This window comes from Polypterus senegalus, chromosome 3, assembly GCF_016835505.1.
Source record: "Polypterus senegalus isolate Bchr_013 chromosome 3, ASM1683550v1, whole genome shotgun sequence".
Classification (NCBI taxonomy): Eukaryota; Metazoa; Chordata; class Cladistia; order Polypteriformes; family Polypteridae; genus Polypterus; species Polypterus senegalus.
The window spans coordinates 63,546,363-63,566,393 of record NC_053156.1 but is presented as its reverse complement, the minus strand read 5'-3'; the positions used below and the strand labels follow the sequence as shown (position 1 = coordinate 63,566,393).

The following is a 20,031-nucleotide window of genomic DNA, read 5'->3' as shown; positions in this document are numbered from 1 at the left end:
TATAAATGGGTATAAATAATTACATTTAAACGATTCGCCAAAATCTGTTGTATGTAAACGATACTGTTTTAAACGTTATTGTTTTTTCATCAGAAAACCCGGTTTCCACGTCTATCTGTATTAGTTTAAATGGCACTTTTGCCACTCGCAAAATGGCGGATGCGCTGACATATTGTGTCGACTGGGCAACACAGTGAATGCGGCGTCTAGCTACTGTATGTATGTCTATGTTTGCATCAGGCAGGTTCTCCCATTTTTAGCCTGTAAAGATAACAGAGGTAGGTTTAGTACCCCCCACCACCCCCTGACAGAGCATATACTATAGCATTGTGACCACGTGTGTGTGTGTGTGTGTGTGTGTGTGTGCGTAAGGCATTATTTTATTTTGTGTGAGAGCGATGAATGAATCTGTTTAACAACAATGCAATGTCACATTTCTGCGAAATCCTCAAAAGGAGGCAAAAGCAACTGTCATTGGATAGGTTTTTCCTTGTTAAAGTCTCAAAAAAAGAAAAAGATTCCAGTGAGCCGACAGACAGCAGTAATCCCGTTAATTAGAGTGAAAGTTGTCCTTCACAATTATACCCTCCTCTTCCTCTCCTCTCTCTCCCACCAGCCACGATTCTTTTCAAAGGTATAGTGCAGGTTAATTGGTTTTATGTATTTTTACTTTATATTTTGTATTAATCATTTGTATATGAATATTTTTTGGTTGTGAAACGAATCAGCTGAGTTCCCATTATTTCTTATGGGGAAACTCACTTTGATATGCGAGTGCTTTGGATTCCAAGCACGTTTCCAGAACGAATTATGCTCGCAAACTAAGGCACCACTGTACTTATTATTTTATAATGCCTTTAAACAAGGGGACTTACAACAGTTGAGATACAATAGGCAATACACACACAGGGCAGTGCTGACTTATTCCTGGTGAAATCTCAGCCAGCTCAGTCATTTCCGTTGTCCATAATGCAGTTGCGATTTTTGTTAAGTGGCATGAATTTCAGAGAAAAAGAAGTTTGAGTTTCAGAGTACAAATAGCTCTACAGCTGAATATTGTTGTGTACCATTATGGTCAGCTTCCTTAGTTTTTATACATTTCCCTACGAAGTGGAAACCCGATCTAAAATGGATTGTTGCTATCTGGACAGAGAGCTTTATGGTTCATCCCCGTAACCCGAGTTCGTAGCTTTTAAAAAAAGGGGATTTCCGCAAGTCAGGGTCTGAGACGAGGGCGCCAACTGTTGAAGAAGGGAGCGGTTCTTGTATTGTTTGAGAGGAACAATTTCTCCATTCCACTTTCAAGACCAGGGCTTTGGGAGAAGAGAAAGTAACCGACGAAGGATGACACACCGGGCGAGGAGAAGGATGATAAAATCTTTGAGGACTGCAATTATGCTTTGGCTCTGGATCCGGTGCTTGTTGACCTAGCGCTTGATGAAAGCATGTCTCTCAGAGAGGAGATCCTCCAGCGGAGGAAACAAACTGAGACCCTAACAAAGACGCAGTGATTTGGCATTAACTGTTTTGCTGGCTCAGACAAAGACATTTGTTTTTTACAAGGTATGTTGTGCAGAAGACTCATGCTCTTATGTATTTAGCTTATGTACATATTCACCTGTCCCTGAATAAAGTTTAATGACAAATAATTATTGAAAAAAAAAAAAAAGTACGAAGCCTAACGTAATCACCTTTTTGTCCCATGTAAGTTCGTAGTAGATACAAGTTTTTAATACATCCAGATCTTAACTTCATAATAGTGGATGGAGCTTGAAACATACAGTTTGAAGCCCTTCTCCTTTTTAGCTCCTAATGTTCGGCACAATGTTTGAATAATTACGTCGTTTACCGCAAGTGTATCAGCACCAGAAGTGCAACAGCTGGCTGACATGGAATCAGGAAGAGAGTGTGCATACAGCCTATTGCTTACATTTTTGCCTGGTGTCCCCCATGTTCACCATAACCTACCTTCTATGGGGGAGGAATGAAAGCTTTAGATTTGTCAAAATATTCAATCTGTGGTTTTCAACGGATCTCGACATTTTTGGGTCCTCAATACTGAAAACATTGATATCTCAATGATGGGTGTGTGACAGTGTGTCACAGTTTCTTGAGAGCTAAAATGGCTGGATGGAAAAACATCAGCCTCGAAACTTAAGCCTGTTATGAGATGACGACGTGCTGATTAGCTTCTGAACCAAATCGTGCAAGAGAAAGAGGCACTCTACAGCAGGGGTCTCAAACTCCGGCCCTGGAGGGCCGCAGTGGCTGAAGGTTTTCATTCTAACCCTTTTCTTAATTAGTGACTGGCTTTTGTTGCTAATTAACTTCTTTTGAATTAATTTTAATTGACTCCGGTTTCCTCCCACAATCCAAAGACATGCAGGTTAGGTGGATTGGCGATTCTACATTGGCCCTAGTGTGTGCTTGGTGTGTGGGTGTGTTTGTGTGTGTCCTGCGGTGGGTTGGCACCCTGCCCAGGATTGGTTCCTGCCTTGTGCCCTGTGTTGGCTGGGATTGGCTCCAGCAGACCCCCGTGACCCTATTCGGATTCAGCGGGTTAGAAAATGGATGGATGGATGGATGACTTGTGTTTTTAAAGATTTGTTCCCCTGAATTGCTTCATTTCTTTCCTTAAACGGCACCCAAAGAGAAATGAAGTGTGAAGTGAGTGAGGCAACAGAAGACCAACTAAGTCAGGGCCTCAAATTCCAGCCACTTTCACTCCAAGCAGTTTCTTAATTAGGCTCGGATTCTTGTTGTTAATTAAAAGCGTTCTTTAATTCCATGGCTTGTTGCTGCTCTCAACATGCAATGGAATACATTACACATAGAAATTGTTGATTTTCTCTTTTCTAAGAGCACTGGTAAAATGTTTTGTGGACCTGGGCAGATTGACCTTCCTTGTTCTTTATTTTCAGAATTATATGATGGATACCAGTTGTTTTGGCTCATTTTGTATGTTATTATTGTTTGGCAGCTAATTAAGGAAAAAGAAACAATTAAGGGGGTTGAGTCTTCAAAAGCAAGTCAAATAAAATGAATTCAAAAGAAGTTAATTAACAGCAAAAACAGGTCACTAATTAAGAAAAGGGTTAGAATGAAACCTGCAGCCGCTATGGCCCTCCAGGGGCCTCATGCATAACGCCAGAACTCGCACTATAACATGACGTAAGCACAAAAGCCGAAATGTGCTTATGCACAGAAAAATCCAGATGCAGGAATCTGTGTGTACTCCAACTTCTTCCGCTCCATAAATCCCGGTCAGCGTGAAAACTAACGCTCGTGCACGCGCCTTCTGTCCTGCCTCCTCTCCTCCCTGAATTACGCCTCTTTGAATATGCAAATCAATATAAATCGCCCTTAAGCGCAGCCTTCTGTGAAAAGACAATGGGAAAAGCACGGGGGAAAATATAAGAATTTCAGCGAATACCAAGTGGATGCAAAGGAAAAACATACGATTTGTTCAAATAAACCGTGGTATAATCAACAAAAGGAAGTTGATCGAGTGACATAGCGTGTTGGAGAAACTTGAAAGCTCACGTTCACAAAATCACACAGTGCCGGAAATAAAAAAGAAGTCACATATCAAAGTCGCCGTGAAAAGGCGAGTTGTAGCCCACCGTCTGAGCTTATTAGGGTACAGACAAAAAAAAAAAATAGGCACACAGTGGGGAAAAAAGCACAAAATGTCAACTTCAGTCTCGACATTTCCAGTTTAATCACGTAGTTTATTTTGTCATTAAAGTAGAACATCATAAACTTCATCTTAAAATCGTTTAATTTACTAGTTTCTCAAATCCCATCGTAACTAAAGTAGCACGTTAAATGCTTTGTTTTGTATTTGATCTTCTATGTGCTCTGTGTGTGTGAATCACTACGTGCTTCCGTTCTTTCTCTTTCTCCGACAGGACACAGAATCCATTACATTTGTGCTATTACAGATCTCTGAATAATTAAAATACTGAGATGTATAAGTGATATCGTTTTCATGATGATTGAAATGAAAGCATCTTATTAAACATGGGAACACAATGGCGCAGTGATTGTTCATGTCTAACACAAGATGCTGCTGCGACATTCGATGAAATCATTTATTGTAGCAGTACTGTCTCTTTCAAACGCACTAACCTCCAATTCCTGTCCTTACTTTTCTTTCCCCAAATACCCAATCGCCACGCAATCAGCTCTGTAATAGACGTTAAGCCATCTGTAAGCTTACGACGACGATTCTTCAAAACGTTTAAGAAACATTGAAATATCTTCATAATACGTGTTTAATTATTTTATCCGTCTGTCCTTCTAGTGTCGTGCCAGCCTCAGCAAATATACAGCGCGAGGCAGGAACAATACGTGAACTTACTAGCGCTGCGGCACCCTGTCCACACATGTTAATTATTAACAATCTCTCTATTATATAAAAAAAATCCTTTGACGAGATGAAACTTTTTGGAAAAGCTTTTTTCAAGTCCCGTCTCCGTCAGATTTTTTTCAACTCAAGCCCTCCTCTCTAACATTTTCAAAACACCACCACAGTCCTCTCACTCGTTGGGGATGCTTTTGTCAGACACAGTTCCTGCTCTCTCAGCTCTTATAAATGTTAATGTTTTCCTCACTTTAAGTTCCCAATTAAAGAAGATGTATCATGTCCAAATCTTATTGAAGAATTTCATCACGAAGGGTTATCAACAGAAAAAATGAGTACACGGGCAATCCTAGTAGCGAGAAACGATGAAGTCAAATTAATTAAATGCCAAAAATGATCGGTTACATGGCAAATTGGTTAAATGCGTATCAATAGACTTAGCTCAAACAGTTGGTGGTGATGGTGTGAAAGATGAAAACATCAACTTACGTTATCCCGACATACTTCCACCGCATGAATTACTGTAGAAAGAAGGAGGTATCCAAGAAAGGTAATGTTGTACATCTTCCGCGGATAACAGACAACAAAGGAGATCTTGATATGCCTTTTGTATTTAAACGTTAACAGCTTCCTGTTAAAATAGCTTTTGCAAAGACAATTAACAAATCTCAGAGCCAAACATTCGAAAAGGTTGTTTTATTTAATAGAGAGAAAGAAACAAAATTCAATCACAGGCAGTTATATGTTGCATTGATGCCTATGTAGCAATTCCCATGCAAATAAAAATCTGTTTTAAGTTATACGCGAGAGGCAAAACCGCAAAGAGGCTAGCATGTAGCCCGGGGGTTGGCAAGCGAAGCAAGCAGGGGGCACAGCCCCCTAGTATTCTTAAATACTGTGTATATTTCATCTATTATGTACACTGTATTTAAATATGTATTTACCACTGCTTGTTAATATGGGCCATTCAGGGGAAAATGTGGTATTTTCATATTAAAATCACTGTTAATAAAGGGTCATCACTGAACAAAAATAGATAAAAGCAGGTCCCAAGGCCAAAAATTTGGAGAACCACTGCTCTAGAGTCATGTGTTGAACCAGACGGTTTGGTTATTGCATTAAGAATAATAGTCTACATCCATTACAACCTGTGTGTCAATACTGTGATACTGCTTGTGATTCACACGTGTGCTCATCCAACTTGGGTCAATGACCTTTACGTGTGTGTGTGTGTGTGCCATCAATCACAACAAAACTCTACAAAAACTAGTGATTTACACGAATGCAGCTTGCTGTTAACAAAACCGAAAGTAGCGTGATGGGGGAAATGTATAAATCTGCATCTCATGCATTGTAAAGGGTGATCAAAGTTTGGTACAAAGTTCAAGAAACTGTTGGTTTTGACATACCCAAATCATCACTATCACTATAAACCTTCCTGTGACCCCAAAAAAAAAAAAAAAAGGGCAACATTACCAACGCTTTCATTTCATTTGACAGCACATGGCTTGGAGCTATCACATGATGTTACAAATATTATTATTACATCTCTGTCCAATTTGTATCTTTTTACGATTTCACTGTTGTCCAGCATTCTCAAAGTGATCCTCCTTTTCAAAAATGTGTGTGTCAATCTCTGCCTGACCTGAACGCCACCTTCTGGCAGCTTCTAGTTGGCACAGCTCAGGAGCTCTGCTAAATCCCAGGAAAGTTAGAAGTAGTTTCATAAATTAGAAACTTAAAAGTGTTTTTAGCCCTAATCTTAAAAGTAGGCCCAAATTTGTGTCACTCCAATCAAGACAGATTTTCTGCTTTGAGGATGCTTGATAAAACTTGCACATTCTGGTAAACATCTTCCATACTACCTGAAAATCAGGTCAATTTGATTCCAAGAAATCATCTTTGGTCAGCTTTGAAGCTATGGATATCATGTTCCCTACATTGTATTTCTTCCAGCATGAGGTCTAAGAGCTATAAAGACAATAAAGTACAGCGTTGTTAGCGTATTCTTCCTGTGGCTGCCTAATTATTTCTTCCAAAGCTCAATGATGTGCATACAGGATTAACTGGTGGTGCAAAACTGGCCCAGCATGAAGATTAAACTGTGCTACACTGTCACCCTATTTCTTGCCTTGTGTCCAGGGGTGATAGTGGAGGCTTCCGAGTTTGGTTCAAGCCGGCTCAGAGAATAGATACATTTTCTTAGCCACTTCCCTCATGAATACCAAGCAGAAAGCCACATTAACTGCAATTCTAATCCCACCACTGGCCCAGAGTTTAAATGGCAGCACATCACACTACCTCAGTAAATTAATTAACCATAATGTTTCACTGTGCTTTTCAGGTTGTGTTGCTCCTATGTGGCTCTATGCGGTCCTGGCCCTGGCTGTTCTGTGGGTTGCAGTCTGGCTCTGGAGGGACAGTCTGGTGATTGACAAGGTCTCAAATAAATATGTGTTTGTGACTGGCTGTGACTCCGGATTCGGCAACCTGCTATGCAAGAAGCTGGAGCGCCGTGGATTTCAGGTGTTGGCTGGTTGCCTCACACAAAAAGGAGCAGACGACTTGCAGAGGGGCACAGGGCCCAACTTGAAAACAATCCTGGTGGATGTGACAGATGCCGCTAGCGTGAAGATGGCCGTGCAGTGGGTGCAAAAAGAGACAGGAGGTAAAGGTGAGTATCTAGACAAGGGATTTTTTTAAAATCACATCAACATTAATTTTCAGTACTAAGTGTGCTTCTGCAAAGGTTATGTTTTAGTCTTGGATCAAATGGCACGGTACATTTTCCTCTACTGTGATTTGGTCAGGAGTTCAGCTTTATGGCTAAAAAATCTGAAAACAGCACTTCACTTGGATAAGTGAAAGTTAAAAATCCCTAAACATCATTAATAAGGTGTTCTTGTTCCTACTTATAATTAAGTCCATAAGGACCATATTACACTGAGAGAAACTGATCTGCTAAACCATCTGCTGTGCCACATGTGACAGTGTACCAACTGTTCTTGAATACAGGACTCTGGGGCCTTGTAAACAATGCTGGCCGCTCGGTTCCCATGGGCCCCACGGAATGGATGCGTACAGAAGACTTCCATAGCACTCTGCGTGTCAACATGATGGGGGTCATAGAGACAACCTTAGCATTCTTACCACTGATCAAAAAGGCAAGAGGTCGTATTGTTAACGTAGCCTCTGTCCTGGGGAGACTGGCAGCCAATGGTGGTGGATACTGCATCTCCAAATTTGGAGTAGAGTCCTTCTCTGACTGTCTAAGGTACAAATGGAATAGTATAACTCGATTTTTTACCTTCACAATCAAAATGAGAAATAGTCGCCATATTATACTCACTAACCTTAACTCCTCCATCTTGTTAGGAGGGACATCCATTACTTTGGTATTAAAGTGAGCATTATTGAACCCGGATTTTTCAAGACAGCAGTGACGAGCCTGGAACCCATCGAGAAGGAGCTGCATCGCCTCTGGAACCAGCTGGACCCAGAGATTCGTGACAGTTATGGTGAAAAATACTTTGAGAAGTGTAAGTACTTCAAAAGGTACTTGAGACTTAGAGGCAACATCCACTAGGCAGTTAGCCTGCTGTCGTAAAGCTCTACTAGTGGGAGGCCACAACAGTGACCTTAATGGTCACAGCAACTGCCCCCATTTATGTCAGTTAAACCCATTTCTTTTAAGTTTAAATGCAAAAACCCATTATGATGCACTGGCCTGTCCTCTTAAGGTTCAGCAGGATAGTAGAGATGATTAAATTGCACATAGACTGACTTTTTTCCATTTTCTTTTAAACAGACATTAAGCTGCAGAGATTCATCATGAATACGTTCTGTGATCCAGACCTGTCAAAAGTCACCAACTGCATGATACACGCACTGTCAGCCAAATACCCACGGACCCGGTACAGCGCTGGCTGGGACGCCAAGTTTGCCTGGATTCCCTTCTCCTACGCTCCTGCCTTTATTGTGGACAGCATGTTAAGTGCCGTCCTTCCTCGGCCAGCACAGAGCTGCTCTTAGCCAAGACGCCTGATTCCATAAGTACCCTTCAATGCCACATTAACTGCCTGCAAGTTTATAAGCAGAGTGGGACAATACACATGAAGTAGAACCACATTCATTACCAGTTCAAGCACAATTTTGCATTGGGTTGTACCACTGAAGGTCCATCAAGCCCGAATGTGCCAGAGCAGACTTCCTCAGAGATTTCAAAAGTTGCCATAAGTCAAGGATACAATAAAAGCCATTGTGTGTGTATGTCAGCTTAAATGTCTCTGAATCTGGTTGTGCTGGGTAATGATCCTTTGCTTCAGACAAAAAGTAAGCCACACACAAAGGATACAAACATTATTTATTGCAGTTCAGAGCATAAGAAAAAGATGCAACGGCACTTACTTGGTCCTTCATAATAATAAAAAAACTAAAGAACAAGAGAACCTCAACTTTTTATATAGTATAAAGTGTGAATGAAGAACCCACATCCCTTTCTCCCCAAAGGAAAGTTTCACTAATAGGCACTCTAAGGGGCAAAGGCATCCTATCCTCTTCTTTGTTGTAGAACGTCTCATTCAAAGTAAATTTAAAAAAAGGGAGGGATAAATTCAGCCCTCCTACAACCAAATCTGGGCCCAGCAGGCAATGGGAAGTTAGCAGGGTTTAGGAAATCTGTGCTACAATAAGCAGACAGAACAAATGTTCCCTTGTAAGATAAGACCATGTATGGTCATAACCCGAGAGGCAATCCTAAAAAAAAAAAGTAAGAGAGATGCTCATCTCACTCATATCCAAGAAATGTAAATATTTTGCTGGTGTAAAAGGCACAAGATTGAAATTACAGCAAACCCTCAGGGAAAACATTTTATAGTAGATAAAAAGAAAGCAAATTTCACACATCTCAGCATTGGTGTGCAGAAGAAAATGACATTATCTTAATCAACGGCAATTCATTATACAGCAGTCTTACTCAGATACGTTCCACTTAAGTTCTAGCGAGTGGGCACTTTTGCTATTTTAGGGAAAGGTCTGGAAGACATGTTCGGGGGGAGGAAACGACACATAGGCAAACAGGACAATGAGATTTCTGAACAACCCTACGGTGACCCAAGCATGGACATATCTTCAGATATTATTTACACATGAGCCCAAACGGTATTTCTCAAAGCAACTGAAAAAGACTGGTTTAGAATGATGAAAGCAAAATTTAGGAATCACACCAACTTGAGATCTCTCCTCCTTGCTTGCACATGCACACACTGAGATTTGTGAAAGCAGCTGCTTTTTTACATTCTCATAATGTGAAACTCTTTAGAAGAGAAACAACTAATGAACACCTACAACAAAAAGACAAAAAAGAAGTCATCATAGCCATCACTGGGAAAAGAAGTGTTAAAACTTAAGTCTTTCATTTCTCTCCTCTCGCCAAAGTCAGAGCTGTCCATTATGTCACATGACTTCATATCCACTGCGTATGGCCTTCATTAGCATACAGGCAAAGATAATGCCAAGGAGCTATTGAGAAAAAGAAGAAAATAATGACAGGTTACTCTGTGATGTTTAATTTGCACTCTCATTAAGGCCAGCAATAAAATATCAACATTGTAAGATTTAAACTACAATTCTAAACTCATATATACGCAAATTAACACTACTGCCCCTTTCTAATCCCACTTCTGAGTTATTCAGTGAATGCTTTGCCTTAGTGAAATAGTATGAAGCTTCCTGCCTAAAATGCCCACATTCTTGTCTCCTGCCAGATTTTATCTGTAAAGTTTTTCCGTTACATAACCTTGTTTTCAACAAAATTTGAAAAAGTGTGTTATTCATGCAACTGTCAATTAAGCAACAACTCTGAATTCTGTAAGTCTAGGCATGTGCTTTAGAATGCCCTGTGATGGATTGGTCTTTCCCTATGACTAATATTTCATGGACATCCAGATTCTGGAACTGAACAGATTGGCTTGAAAAAGTTGGACAGATGCATATAAAGTGGCATCGGAATGTGTAATGGGTGACACCAGTCCAACATTTTCTTTATTTTTACTGCGTGACAATGAAAGTTTTTAGCTTTTACAGAAAACAATGTACGCTTATTATTCTCTAAAGCAACATCATTTACTACATTCATTCATGCACTGTGTTATTTGCATCGTTTGTGCATTAGCAGCTCAGCGGCTGTCTTTCTTCTTTCTCAGGAAGTTTCTTTTTGTTGGTGTGCTGGCCTCGCTTGCGTATCCTCGGAGCTGGAGCCCTCAACCGACTCTACGTCTCATTTCCGGGCCAGACAGACACACACACTTGCACGCATAGAACTCCATTTTTTTTCAAAAGCAACAGGGGCGCAGTGGTGCTCAAACAAAGAATGCCTGCAGTCACCTCTAGTTCACCCTCTGGTGGCCGTTTCGAGTGTCAGCTGGATGTTAACAAGCATACAAGACTGCAAGAACACATTACCCAGAAGGGGATGGGTTAGGGTTGATTTCACCCTACAGTATTTTAGTCGACCAAGGAGAAACATGTGTACCAAGTTTCATGAAAATTACTCCAGCCGATTGGAAGTGATGCTGGAACATACATACATAGACAAAATGCAGTTTTTAAATGGTTATTATTATTTAGGGAGAAAAAAAAATCCAAACCTACATGGCCCTGTGTGAAAAAGTAATTGCCCCCTGAACCTAATAACTGGTTGGGTCACCCTTAGCAGCAATAACTTCAATCAAGCGTTTGCGATAACTTGCAATGAGTCTTTTACAGCGCTCTGGAGGAATTTTGTCCCACTCATCTTTGCAGATTTGTTGTAATTCAGCTTTATTTGAGGGTTTTCTAGCATGAACCGCCTTTTTAAGGTCATGCCATAGCATCTCAGTTGGATTCAGGTCAGGACTTTGACTAGGCTACTCCAAAGTCTTCATTTTGTTTTTCTTCAGCCATTCAGAGGTGGATTTGCTGCTGTGTTTTGGGTCATTGTCCTGTTGCAGCACCCAAGATCACTTCAGCTTGAGTTGACGAACAGATGGCCGGACATTCTCCTTCAGGAGTTTTTGGTAGACAGTAGAATTTATGGTTCCATCTATCACAGCAAGCCTTCCAGGTCCTGAAGCAGCAAAACAACCCCAGACCATCACACTACCACCACCATATTTTACTGTTGGTATGTTGTTCTTTTACTGAAATGCTGTGTTCCTTTTACGCTAGATGTAACAGGACATTTGCCTTCCAAAAAGTTCAACTTTTGTCTCATCAGTCCACAAGGTATTTTCCCAAAAGTCTTGGCAATCATTGAGATGTTTCTTAGCAAAATTGAGACGAGCCCTAATGTTCTTTTTGCTTAACAGTGGTTTGCGTCTTGAAATCTGCCATGCAGGCCGTTTTTGCCCAGTCTCTTTCTTATGGTGGAGTCGTGAACACTGACCTTAATTGAGGCAAGTGAGGCCTGCAGTTCTTTAAACGTTGTCCTTGGGTGTTTTGTGACCTCTCGGATGAGTTGTCTCTGCGCTCTTGGGGTAATTTTGGTCGGCCGGCCACTCCTGGGAAGGTTCACCACTGTTCCATGTTTTTGCCATTTGTTGATAATGGCTCTCACTGTGGTTCGCTGGAGTCCCAAAGCTTTAGAAACAGCTTTACAACCTTTACCAGACTGATAGATCTCAATTACTTCTGTTCTCATTTGTTCCTGAATTTCTTTGGATCTTGGCATGATGTCTAGCTTTTGAGGTGCTTTTGGTCTACTTCTCTGTGTCAGGCAGCTCCTATTTAAGTGATTTCTTGATTGAAACAGGTGTGGCAGTAATCAGGCCTGGGGGTGGCTACGGAAATTGAACTCAGGTGTGATACACCACAGTTAGGTTATTTTGTAACAAGGGGGCAATTACTTTTTCACACAGGGCCATGTAGGTTTGGATTTTTTCTCCCTAAATAATAAAAACCATCATTTAAAAACTGCATTTTGTGTTTACTTGTGTTATATTTGACTAATGGTTCAATGTGTGTGATGATCAAAAACATTTTGTGTGACAAACATGCAAAAGAATAAGAAATCAGGAAGGGGGCAAATAGTTTTTCACACCACTGTATGTATGTGTGTATATATATATATATATAGTATATACACATATTCATATATACATATATATACACATATACTGTATATACACATACATATATATATACACATATACTGTATATACACATACATACATACATACACACATATATAAGCTATATTTAGCTATATTAAATGGAGCTATATTAAATCCTGTTAGAACTAATGTAATTTAACACTGTTATACCATGTGCAGCATAGATTTTTATTATAATGCAGACCAAAACACATGAAAAAGCAAGGCTCATCGCCTTTCATAACACTATTAATATGTTGGCAAAGCTGACAGGACACACCTAAACATAATGAAGAAAAGTAGCTTATCAAGAGGTCTCTGTCAAGCCTATGTAAGCAAGAGCAATTAAAATGGATAAAGAAAACTATAAATTTATATAATAAGTGTGCAATTCACTATTTCTAAGGTAAAACTGTTAGTCATTTTAGACACCTCATGCAAACACAGTGTACAGTTACATGCTTCTTGTTGAAATGGAAGGGGAAGAAACCTGAAAGGAACTGCATTTCTGCAACACAATTTTCAGAACCACAGCTTTTGCTTTAGCAAATTTACCTAAAAACAACAGCCACCCAATCAACTACTTTAAGTGGGATACTGGCACAAAAAAGTTACACAAGAACATACACAATTTTGCATCAAATACACTATAAATGTTACCTGGAAGAAGGCGATTCCCAGAGCAACTCCTATAACAATGAGGATATTTTTTTGTATCCATTTGTCCATAGCATCCACACATCCCTGTAGAAATTGCAAACACAGTCGTTAGAAAGTGTTGCCAGAGTAAAAAGTTACAATGGAGACATTCAGAAAACATTAGAAATTAAGCTGCTTACACAAAGTAATAATCATGACCTCCAACATATATAAACAAATGACAGCAGAGGTATAGGATCCATCCAAAGAACCACACAATGATGGTTCATCTTTAAATCAAGAGAGAGTGAGAAATATGTAGAAAGCATATTAAATCCACCCTGTTCTGAGGTTTTACCAATACTTTCAACCTTGTGCATAATAAAAAAAAATAGGCTATGCACACATACATTCAGGGGCACAAGCTGCAGATATAAAATGTAAGCACGCACAGTAGTGTTAAAAATAACAATTACCTGTAAATGTATTAATAAATATGCTTCTTACAACAGGCTAACAAAGATCAATACCCAAACCCCATATAAAGACCAGACAAACCTGGGAGTAAATTTGGCCTGGGTCTGCAGTATTACAGTTTTTAGGGGAACTTGTCGTGTTGCAGCAGGAGACTGGAATATTGGAAGATGTAGCATTGCGCCAATCACTGGAGCCATTCCCACCACAGCATTGGAACTGTGGACACAGAAAAAAACAACAGTAAAACAATGGAACGATTCGATAAAAAATCTGAAGCTTTTCTCCATTTTTCTTTATATAAACACACAATTGTCTCTTAATGAACAATGTAAAGTCAAATTAATTTCCCAGTTTAATGAGGGGAAAAAAAGACATGCATAAACTTACACACACAGTACTTGACAACAAGCATAGTATGTGTAGATAATGAACAAATAATTGCAGTAATAATTTGATCAATTAAGCATTTTACCTTTACCTTTGCATTTGTAATTTGTTTTTACCGCAGTAAATTGGTGTGTATTACAGATAATAAGAACATGTGTATAAGCTCAATCACTAAACCAAAAAACAAACAATAGTATTTCTTAACAACCTGCATTTATTCAAAAACTGTGCTTTAGTATCTTTTCCTCTGTTCGTCCCAATTAGAATTTCATTTTTAAGTAAAGACTACTGTACATCAGTAGTCTTTAACAGAGTAGTAATAAAAATGCACCAGGGATCAAAATGGAGAAGTACCAAAGTACAGTAGATATTAACTGTACATCAATAAAAGGACAAGTGTTTGAATTAAGATCTCTAAAAAGCATCCTCATTAATCTTTAAGGCTAAAGCAATAATATTCAATGGAAGGATGTGTCAACAGTGTAGTTTTACCGCCATTATTGGTGGAGTATATGTGGAGAAAACATAACACTGCATTGCACATAAGTCAAGTATACCTGTAATAATGTCATGATTTCAGGACAGGTACTGAAAGTCTTGACATCATGAAAGATATCAAAAATTTTGCTCTTTAATAGAGGATTCCTCAAAAACAAACAAAATGAAAATCCGTCTCTTGGTCTAAATAAATAAAGGTTCTGAAGTATTTGTTAAACCAAAAGCTAATGTTTGAATACTAAGTGAACTTTTAATAGCCTTTAATGAGAAAAGTATGAAGCAATGCAGGAAAAAAACACCCTTTATGGGGGGTGAACAGTTTGTCACAGCAGTGTATGAAGGCCAAACTGTTAATTTACATAAAACCAAAATGAAACATTGTGTAAAACAGTAATAAATGGCCTCATGACATCCACAAAATGTAACGGCCCCAAACTCTAGCCTGAAACTAAAGCTAAAACTGCTCACCCCCTTGGCTCCAGGCTGCCAGGACAGCCACTTAACTATTTTAACTAAAACCAAAAAGGTATAAAATTACCAATGTAAAAAGAAAAAAATAAACTCACTGGAGCACAAAGCCAGAAGGTGCCCCAATCCCAAACAAAATGAAATATGCAGAAGCAGTAACAAAACATCAAAAGCTATTATGGGGGGAAAAATTAAACATGATTGGGCTTGGCTACTTTGATATGAGGTGAAGATATGACACTAATACCACCGTACCAGTACTGCTTTTATTTTGGGAGGAAATGGCCACCAAGCCAATGTGACCTACCCAAAAAACACACTGTGACAATTTGTGCATATCACTTGTGACATTATTACATAGCAGCCATTAAGACTGCCCACCAAACAATAAAAAAATGGAAACAACATAAATGGTAAAAAGCAACCACCCTCATTCAACCCCAACTTACAGAACTCTGCAGGAAGTCAACATTTTGCTGTATTTCTTTACTTTGGCTGTACTCTCTGATCATTTCTTGAAATGAAATGTTTAACACAGGCTTCACCTGTCCAAAAGAAGAGCATGCAATGTGATACAAAGTCTGCCTTACATATATCAGTACACAATTTTACAGTAACTGTAAATACGAAACATGAAGATTCCTGTGGAAATTAACAAAACACCAAGAGTACTCTGAAGGATGAAACAATTTAATGAAGAGTTTTGTACTGAGCAAAAAATGCCAGATAAATAAAAATACATCTTTTTCAAATTTACTACCATTTTTAATTATAAAATCACATTCATTCAATTTCCATATATTCCTAATCCTAAATACTATGGAATGGACTAGCTGTGGCTACAGATTTATATTCCAGCCAATTAGTAACTTTAACTTGCTTATTATTTATTTAATAAGTTATTTTCTAGTTTTTGTACATATAAATTTCATTTCAGAAACTTGCAAAAAAATGCTTTGACTTTTTACAGGCAACAAACAAGTATGTGTATTTCATACACTGTGATAAACCAAAAGTGAAATTGTGTTTTACTACTCGATTTTAGCTGTTGCTTGGTAATAAGGACACAAGTAGGGAATAACACTTCACTATTTTTATACATCAATTTCTGATCTTTTTTAAAATTGTCACTGTTTCTACATAATCAGGAGCAAATTTGAACAAGAGGCATAAAAAAGGAAAATAAAACAGACTGTTGAGTATTTTAACCCTGTTATAAAATATAAAATCTTTATAGCTATGAATTTCTTAAAAAAACTGCATTCTACACTTTTTCCATTAAATTTCTGCTGATGAAGTCTAGTAACTTAAATATGACTGTTAATTTAAAACAAGAATGATTCATCCATCCATCATCCAACCCGCTAACTACAGGGTTACGGGGGTCTGCTGAAGCCAAACCCAGCCAACACAGGGCGCAAGGCAGGAAACAAATCCTGGGCAGGGCACCAGCCCACCGCAGGGCACACACGCACACCCTAGGGACAATTTAGAATCGCCAATGCACCTAACCTGCATGTCTTTGGACTGTGGGAGGAAACCCACGCAGACATGGGGAGAACATGCAAACTCCACACAGGGAGGACCCAGGAAGCGAACCTGGGTCTCCTAACTGCAAATGATACAGGTAATTATAAACGGACTGGAAATATTACCATAACCACAGTGGCTCTAAGGACAGGCTGTTAATTTCAATGGATATTCAGACCCCTTTACTTTCTACACACTTTATTGTGACACCTTGTAGATTGATGGGCAAAAATGGCAAATCTATTTATTTATTTTTTTAATTAAATGTACAAACACAAAGTGCACAGAAAGTGAAGAGGTCTAAATACTTTATGAATCCACTGTGTCCTTACTCATTCTTTAATAGCTGTATGTTTAATTTAATTTTAAGATTTAAATTCATTCTTTGTTTATAGTTATGTCTAGTAAAAGAATACAGAAACCCACCCAATATGCCCAATTAAGGACATGGTTTAAAATGTTAAGTTTATCTAAAATAATGCATAAAATACAAAAGAAGGCAAAAAACACCATAATATTTAGTAGAATACTTAAAAATTCAAACCCACCTTATCCTTGAAGACATACCCAGCAATGACCGCTGCAATTTCCACTATGAACACAAGTGTGAGCAAGATGGCAAACTAAAAAAAAAAAAATCAATAAATGACGTCTCCATTACCTACGTGATGCAGGTATAATATTAAGAACTTTCAGATCTCTTACCATAGTGATCATGCAGTGGTTTTCCTTCCAGGCACCACAGCAGCCAAAGAAAGAGACTAAGAAGATGACGCCACCAATCACAATAAGGACAACTGGTGCACCAGAGGATGCTGCATTGCTTATTACCAGTGTCTTATTAAGCTGCACTTGCACCACGATGCCTATGATTATCAATATAAGGCCACAGATCTAGAAGGCAGAAACAGAGAGAAAACTATTAGGACACAAGGACTGAAACCTTGGTTACTGCCACAAGACTTTCTTTGTGTAAGAATAAACACCAGGTGTTTTCAATAATATCATCTTATTTTCATAACAGTTATGATTTTCTCAGTGGTTTCTCTGCCCGCCCAGTTCGTTCTCGGTGGGCAGCTGGTAATGATGCAAACGGTGACCCGGTTGTGACTGAACGAAGGCCACTGAGGGTGAACAGGGCCGCGGGGTGTAGCATTGTAGTGTGCCTCGGATAGCTGCCTGATGAATGGGGGCGGTGGTGGGCAATTCACTACCCGCCTTTGGCCAGACGCTGCAGGAAGCATACTGTAGTGGTGGTGACTGTGAGGTGGGCTGGTGATGAACTGCCCCTCACCGCCCCCATTCATTCTCAATAGCAAGCCTGCTTGTACTGTTACGCACATAGCAGAAAGTTGTCTCTTGCCAGTACATCAGACGTGTTGACAATGGGTGCCTTCCTGCTGAGATATAGCATGTACAGTGCTGTGCAAAAGAGCTCATCTTAACCTTTTGTCTTTACCCTTCAAGAATGTCTCTGAAACACAAATCTGATTCAAATGCTGGTGATATAGTAAAGAAGAGAAAAAACATCACCATTGAAAATAAGGAAGAAATAATAAAAAGGTCAGAGAGAGGTGAAACTCCATCATTCATTGGCAGAGCACTTGGTTACACTCGGTCAACAATAGCATTTATTAAAAATAATTTACCTGTTCTGACTTACATACAAATTCAACTTAAGTACAAACCTACAGTCCCTATCTCGTACTTAACCAGGGGACTGCCTGTACTTGAATCTACCTTGATACTTCTAAGTAAAACTGTGAACCAGAGGTAAGAAATGAGTTCACAGGTTCAAGAGCCTCCCCCTTGCCACTAACAGCAAAACTTTGCTTTATTTAACTAACATGCTATCAAAAGTCACAATTTATTCTCATTTATTGGTTATTGTTTTCTAGTGAAACAACCTCTTGTGGGAAAGGTTTATTAAAGAAAATACTGAGGACAATTAGCAAGGTTAATTTTTCATGCCCAAGCATACACGCTACCACCTAACCATTCTATGATCTTATGGCTTAGACAAAGAACCACTATGGTTATTTTACGATAGAGCAATACACTTAATCATGCTAAAGTAGCAACCCTGGTGTAATGATATGAAAATGATTTACCGTTATATAAATATTAAGTCTCAGATTTTGCCCACAAGTTCAAATATGGCACTTAAATGCAAACTCTCAGAAATTACCTTAAAAATAACCTGGACCAAAATGGAATGGAATGCACAATGTATGCATAAAATAAGTCAAAAACCAACAGAAACACAAACTCAGATTAACAGTGGAAAGGCAGATAGTTGCTGCACATTGTAAGAGAGCTTAGCAATCATTTTTTCTACGAGAGTGGGTTTGTATCCTGGCCAGTTTAAAAGTACACAAATTGCATTTTTTCCCTGCAAATATTCTCTCCCAGCATTTGAATTTTTCTCTCATGCTGAAAAATGCATTTGTTATTTTGAAAGGCAAATATAAATTATCACGAATAAGTGAAAAATCTGGTTCCTAATGACTGAGAATTGGATATAAGTGGATTTATGAAAAAAGATTAATGGATAGTATAAAATATGGACCAAATGCACCGTGGAGTTGGGTGCTGCACTGTAAATGCACAGGTGCAGCAAAACAGTGGGTTTAGTATGAGCCACTAAGCAGTTCTGGGAATTTGATACTCAATAACGACCAAACCAACATTCACTGCATGGTCATAGTTCAGATACTTCCACTGCTGGCTGGGAGCTCATATTATATGGTTTCTTCCAATTTATGTTTTGGCAAATTCTCAAAACAAAAGGGGAACAAGCAGTAAATCCACAGGATGATTAGCAAGAAAATGTTTCATATATTTACTTGTAGGCTCTGCAAATGTGCAACATTTGACTGTGTGATAAAGCTTCCTTTCAAAGTGGAGGTTTAAAGGAGGATTAAGAGACGCTGGCATAAATCTGTTGGTAAAGGGATGAATGTTAATCAGTTTGTTGGGATTGGCAATGATTGTCAGCACATCTTTCTTACTAAACTTTTTTTTTTTTTTAACTCGTGACTGTTAACAGCACAGAAAAAGTTACACAAAAAAAAATAAAAAAAAAAAATTATTAAATTAGTACCTCTTCCTGGACCAAGATTGTACCGTTATCTGGCACCCAAGACTGAAGTTTGGCAAAATTTACAAAAAGCTGTCTACTGCCATACATATGGTTAACTTTGTTTATAGGCATTTTCCCACCACATTAGCTTTGCTTTAAGGAATGAATGAGTTTCTGTATGATGTAGGCCCTGGGCATCTTGTGCTCCCTGGCCATTTTTGGGTGATCTGTTCCCATCATACAAGAACTGTAACCTTTATGTAAAATGTGATATGTAAAGAAAAATGATGCTGTGCAAAGTGAGGCATGTTCACGAGTCAACAAGGGACACTGCCATTTTATTGCTTCACTGGGGAGAGTATTGCTTTGATGCAGTGCTTGGAGCAGCACACAAGTGAGGGAGGTGGCCATGAAGAGTGATGTGCAAAGTGTTTCGAGATCGGGAATTCACAAGC

The 20,031-nt window shown here is 39.0% G+C and overlaps 2 protein-coding genes across 2 annotated transcripts in view; one reads left to right on the top strand and one right to left on the bottom strand.

Moving 5' to 3' along the window:
* Nucleotides 1-6,724: 6,724 nt before the first annotated feature.
* rdh5 (retinol dehydrogenase 5 (11-cis/9-cis)) lies at nucleotides 6,725-8,398 on the top strand. Its single transcript, XM_039749656.1, has 4 exons — nucleotides 6,725-7,040; nucleotides 7,382-7,640; nucleotides 7,742-7,905; nucleotides 8,175-8,398. Exons 1-4 carry the CDS (start codon nucleotides 6,725-6,727, stop codon nucleotides 8,396-8,398), a joined length of 963 nt encoding a protein of 320 aa, XP_039605590.1.
* Nucleotides 8,399-8,712: 314 nt separating this feature from the next.
* Nucleotides 8,713-20,031, bottom strand: part of cd63 (CD63 molecule) — a 47,009-nt gene continuing 35,690 nt past the window's right edge. The window contains exons 3-8 of the mRNA XM_039747354.1: nucleotides 17,200-17,388; nucleotides 17,043-17,117; nucleotides 15,414-15,509; nucleotides 13,693-13,827; nucleotides 13,156-13,239; nucleotides 8,713-9,886 (exon numbers count right to left, since the gene is read on the bottom strand). Of these exons, the coding sequence (XP_039603288.1) occupies nucleotides 9,821-9,886; nucleotides 13,156-13,239; nucleotides 13,693-13,827; nucleotides 15,414-15,509; nucleotides 17,043-17,117; nucleotides 17,200-17,388 (645 nt within the window). The 3' untranslated portion in view covers nucleotides 8,713-9,820. The remainder of the gene's footprint in view (nucleotides 9,887-13,155; nucleotides 13,240-13,692; nucleotides 13,828-15,413; nucleotides 15,510-17,042; nucleotides 17,118-17,199; nucleotides 17,389-20,031) is intronic.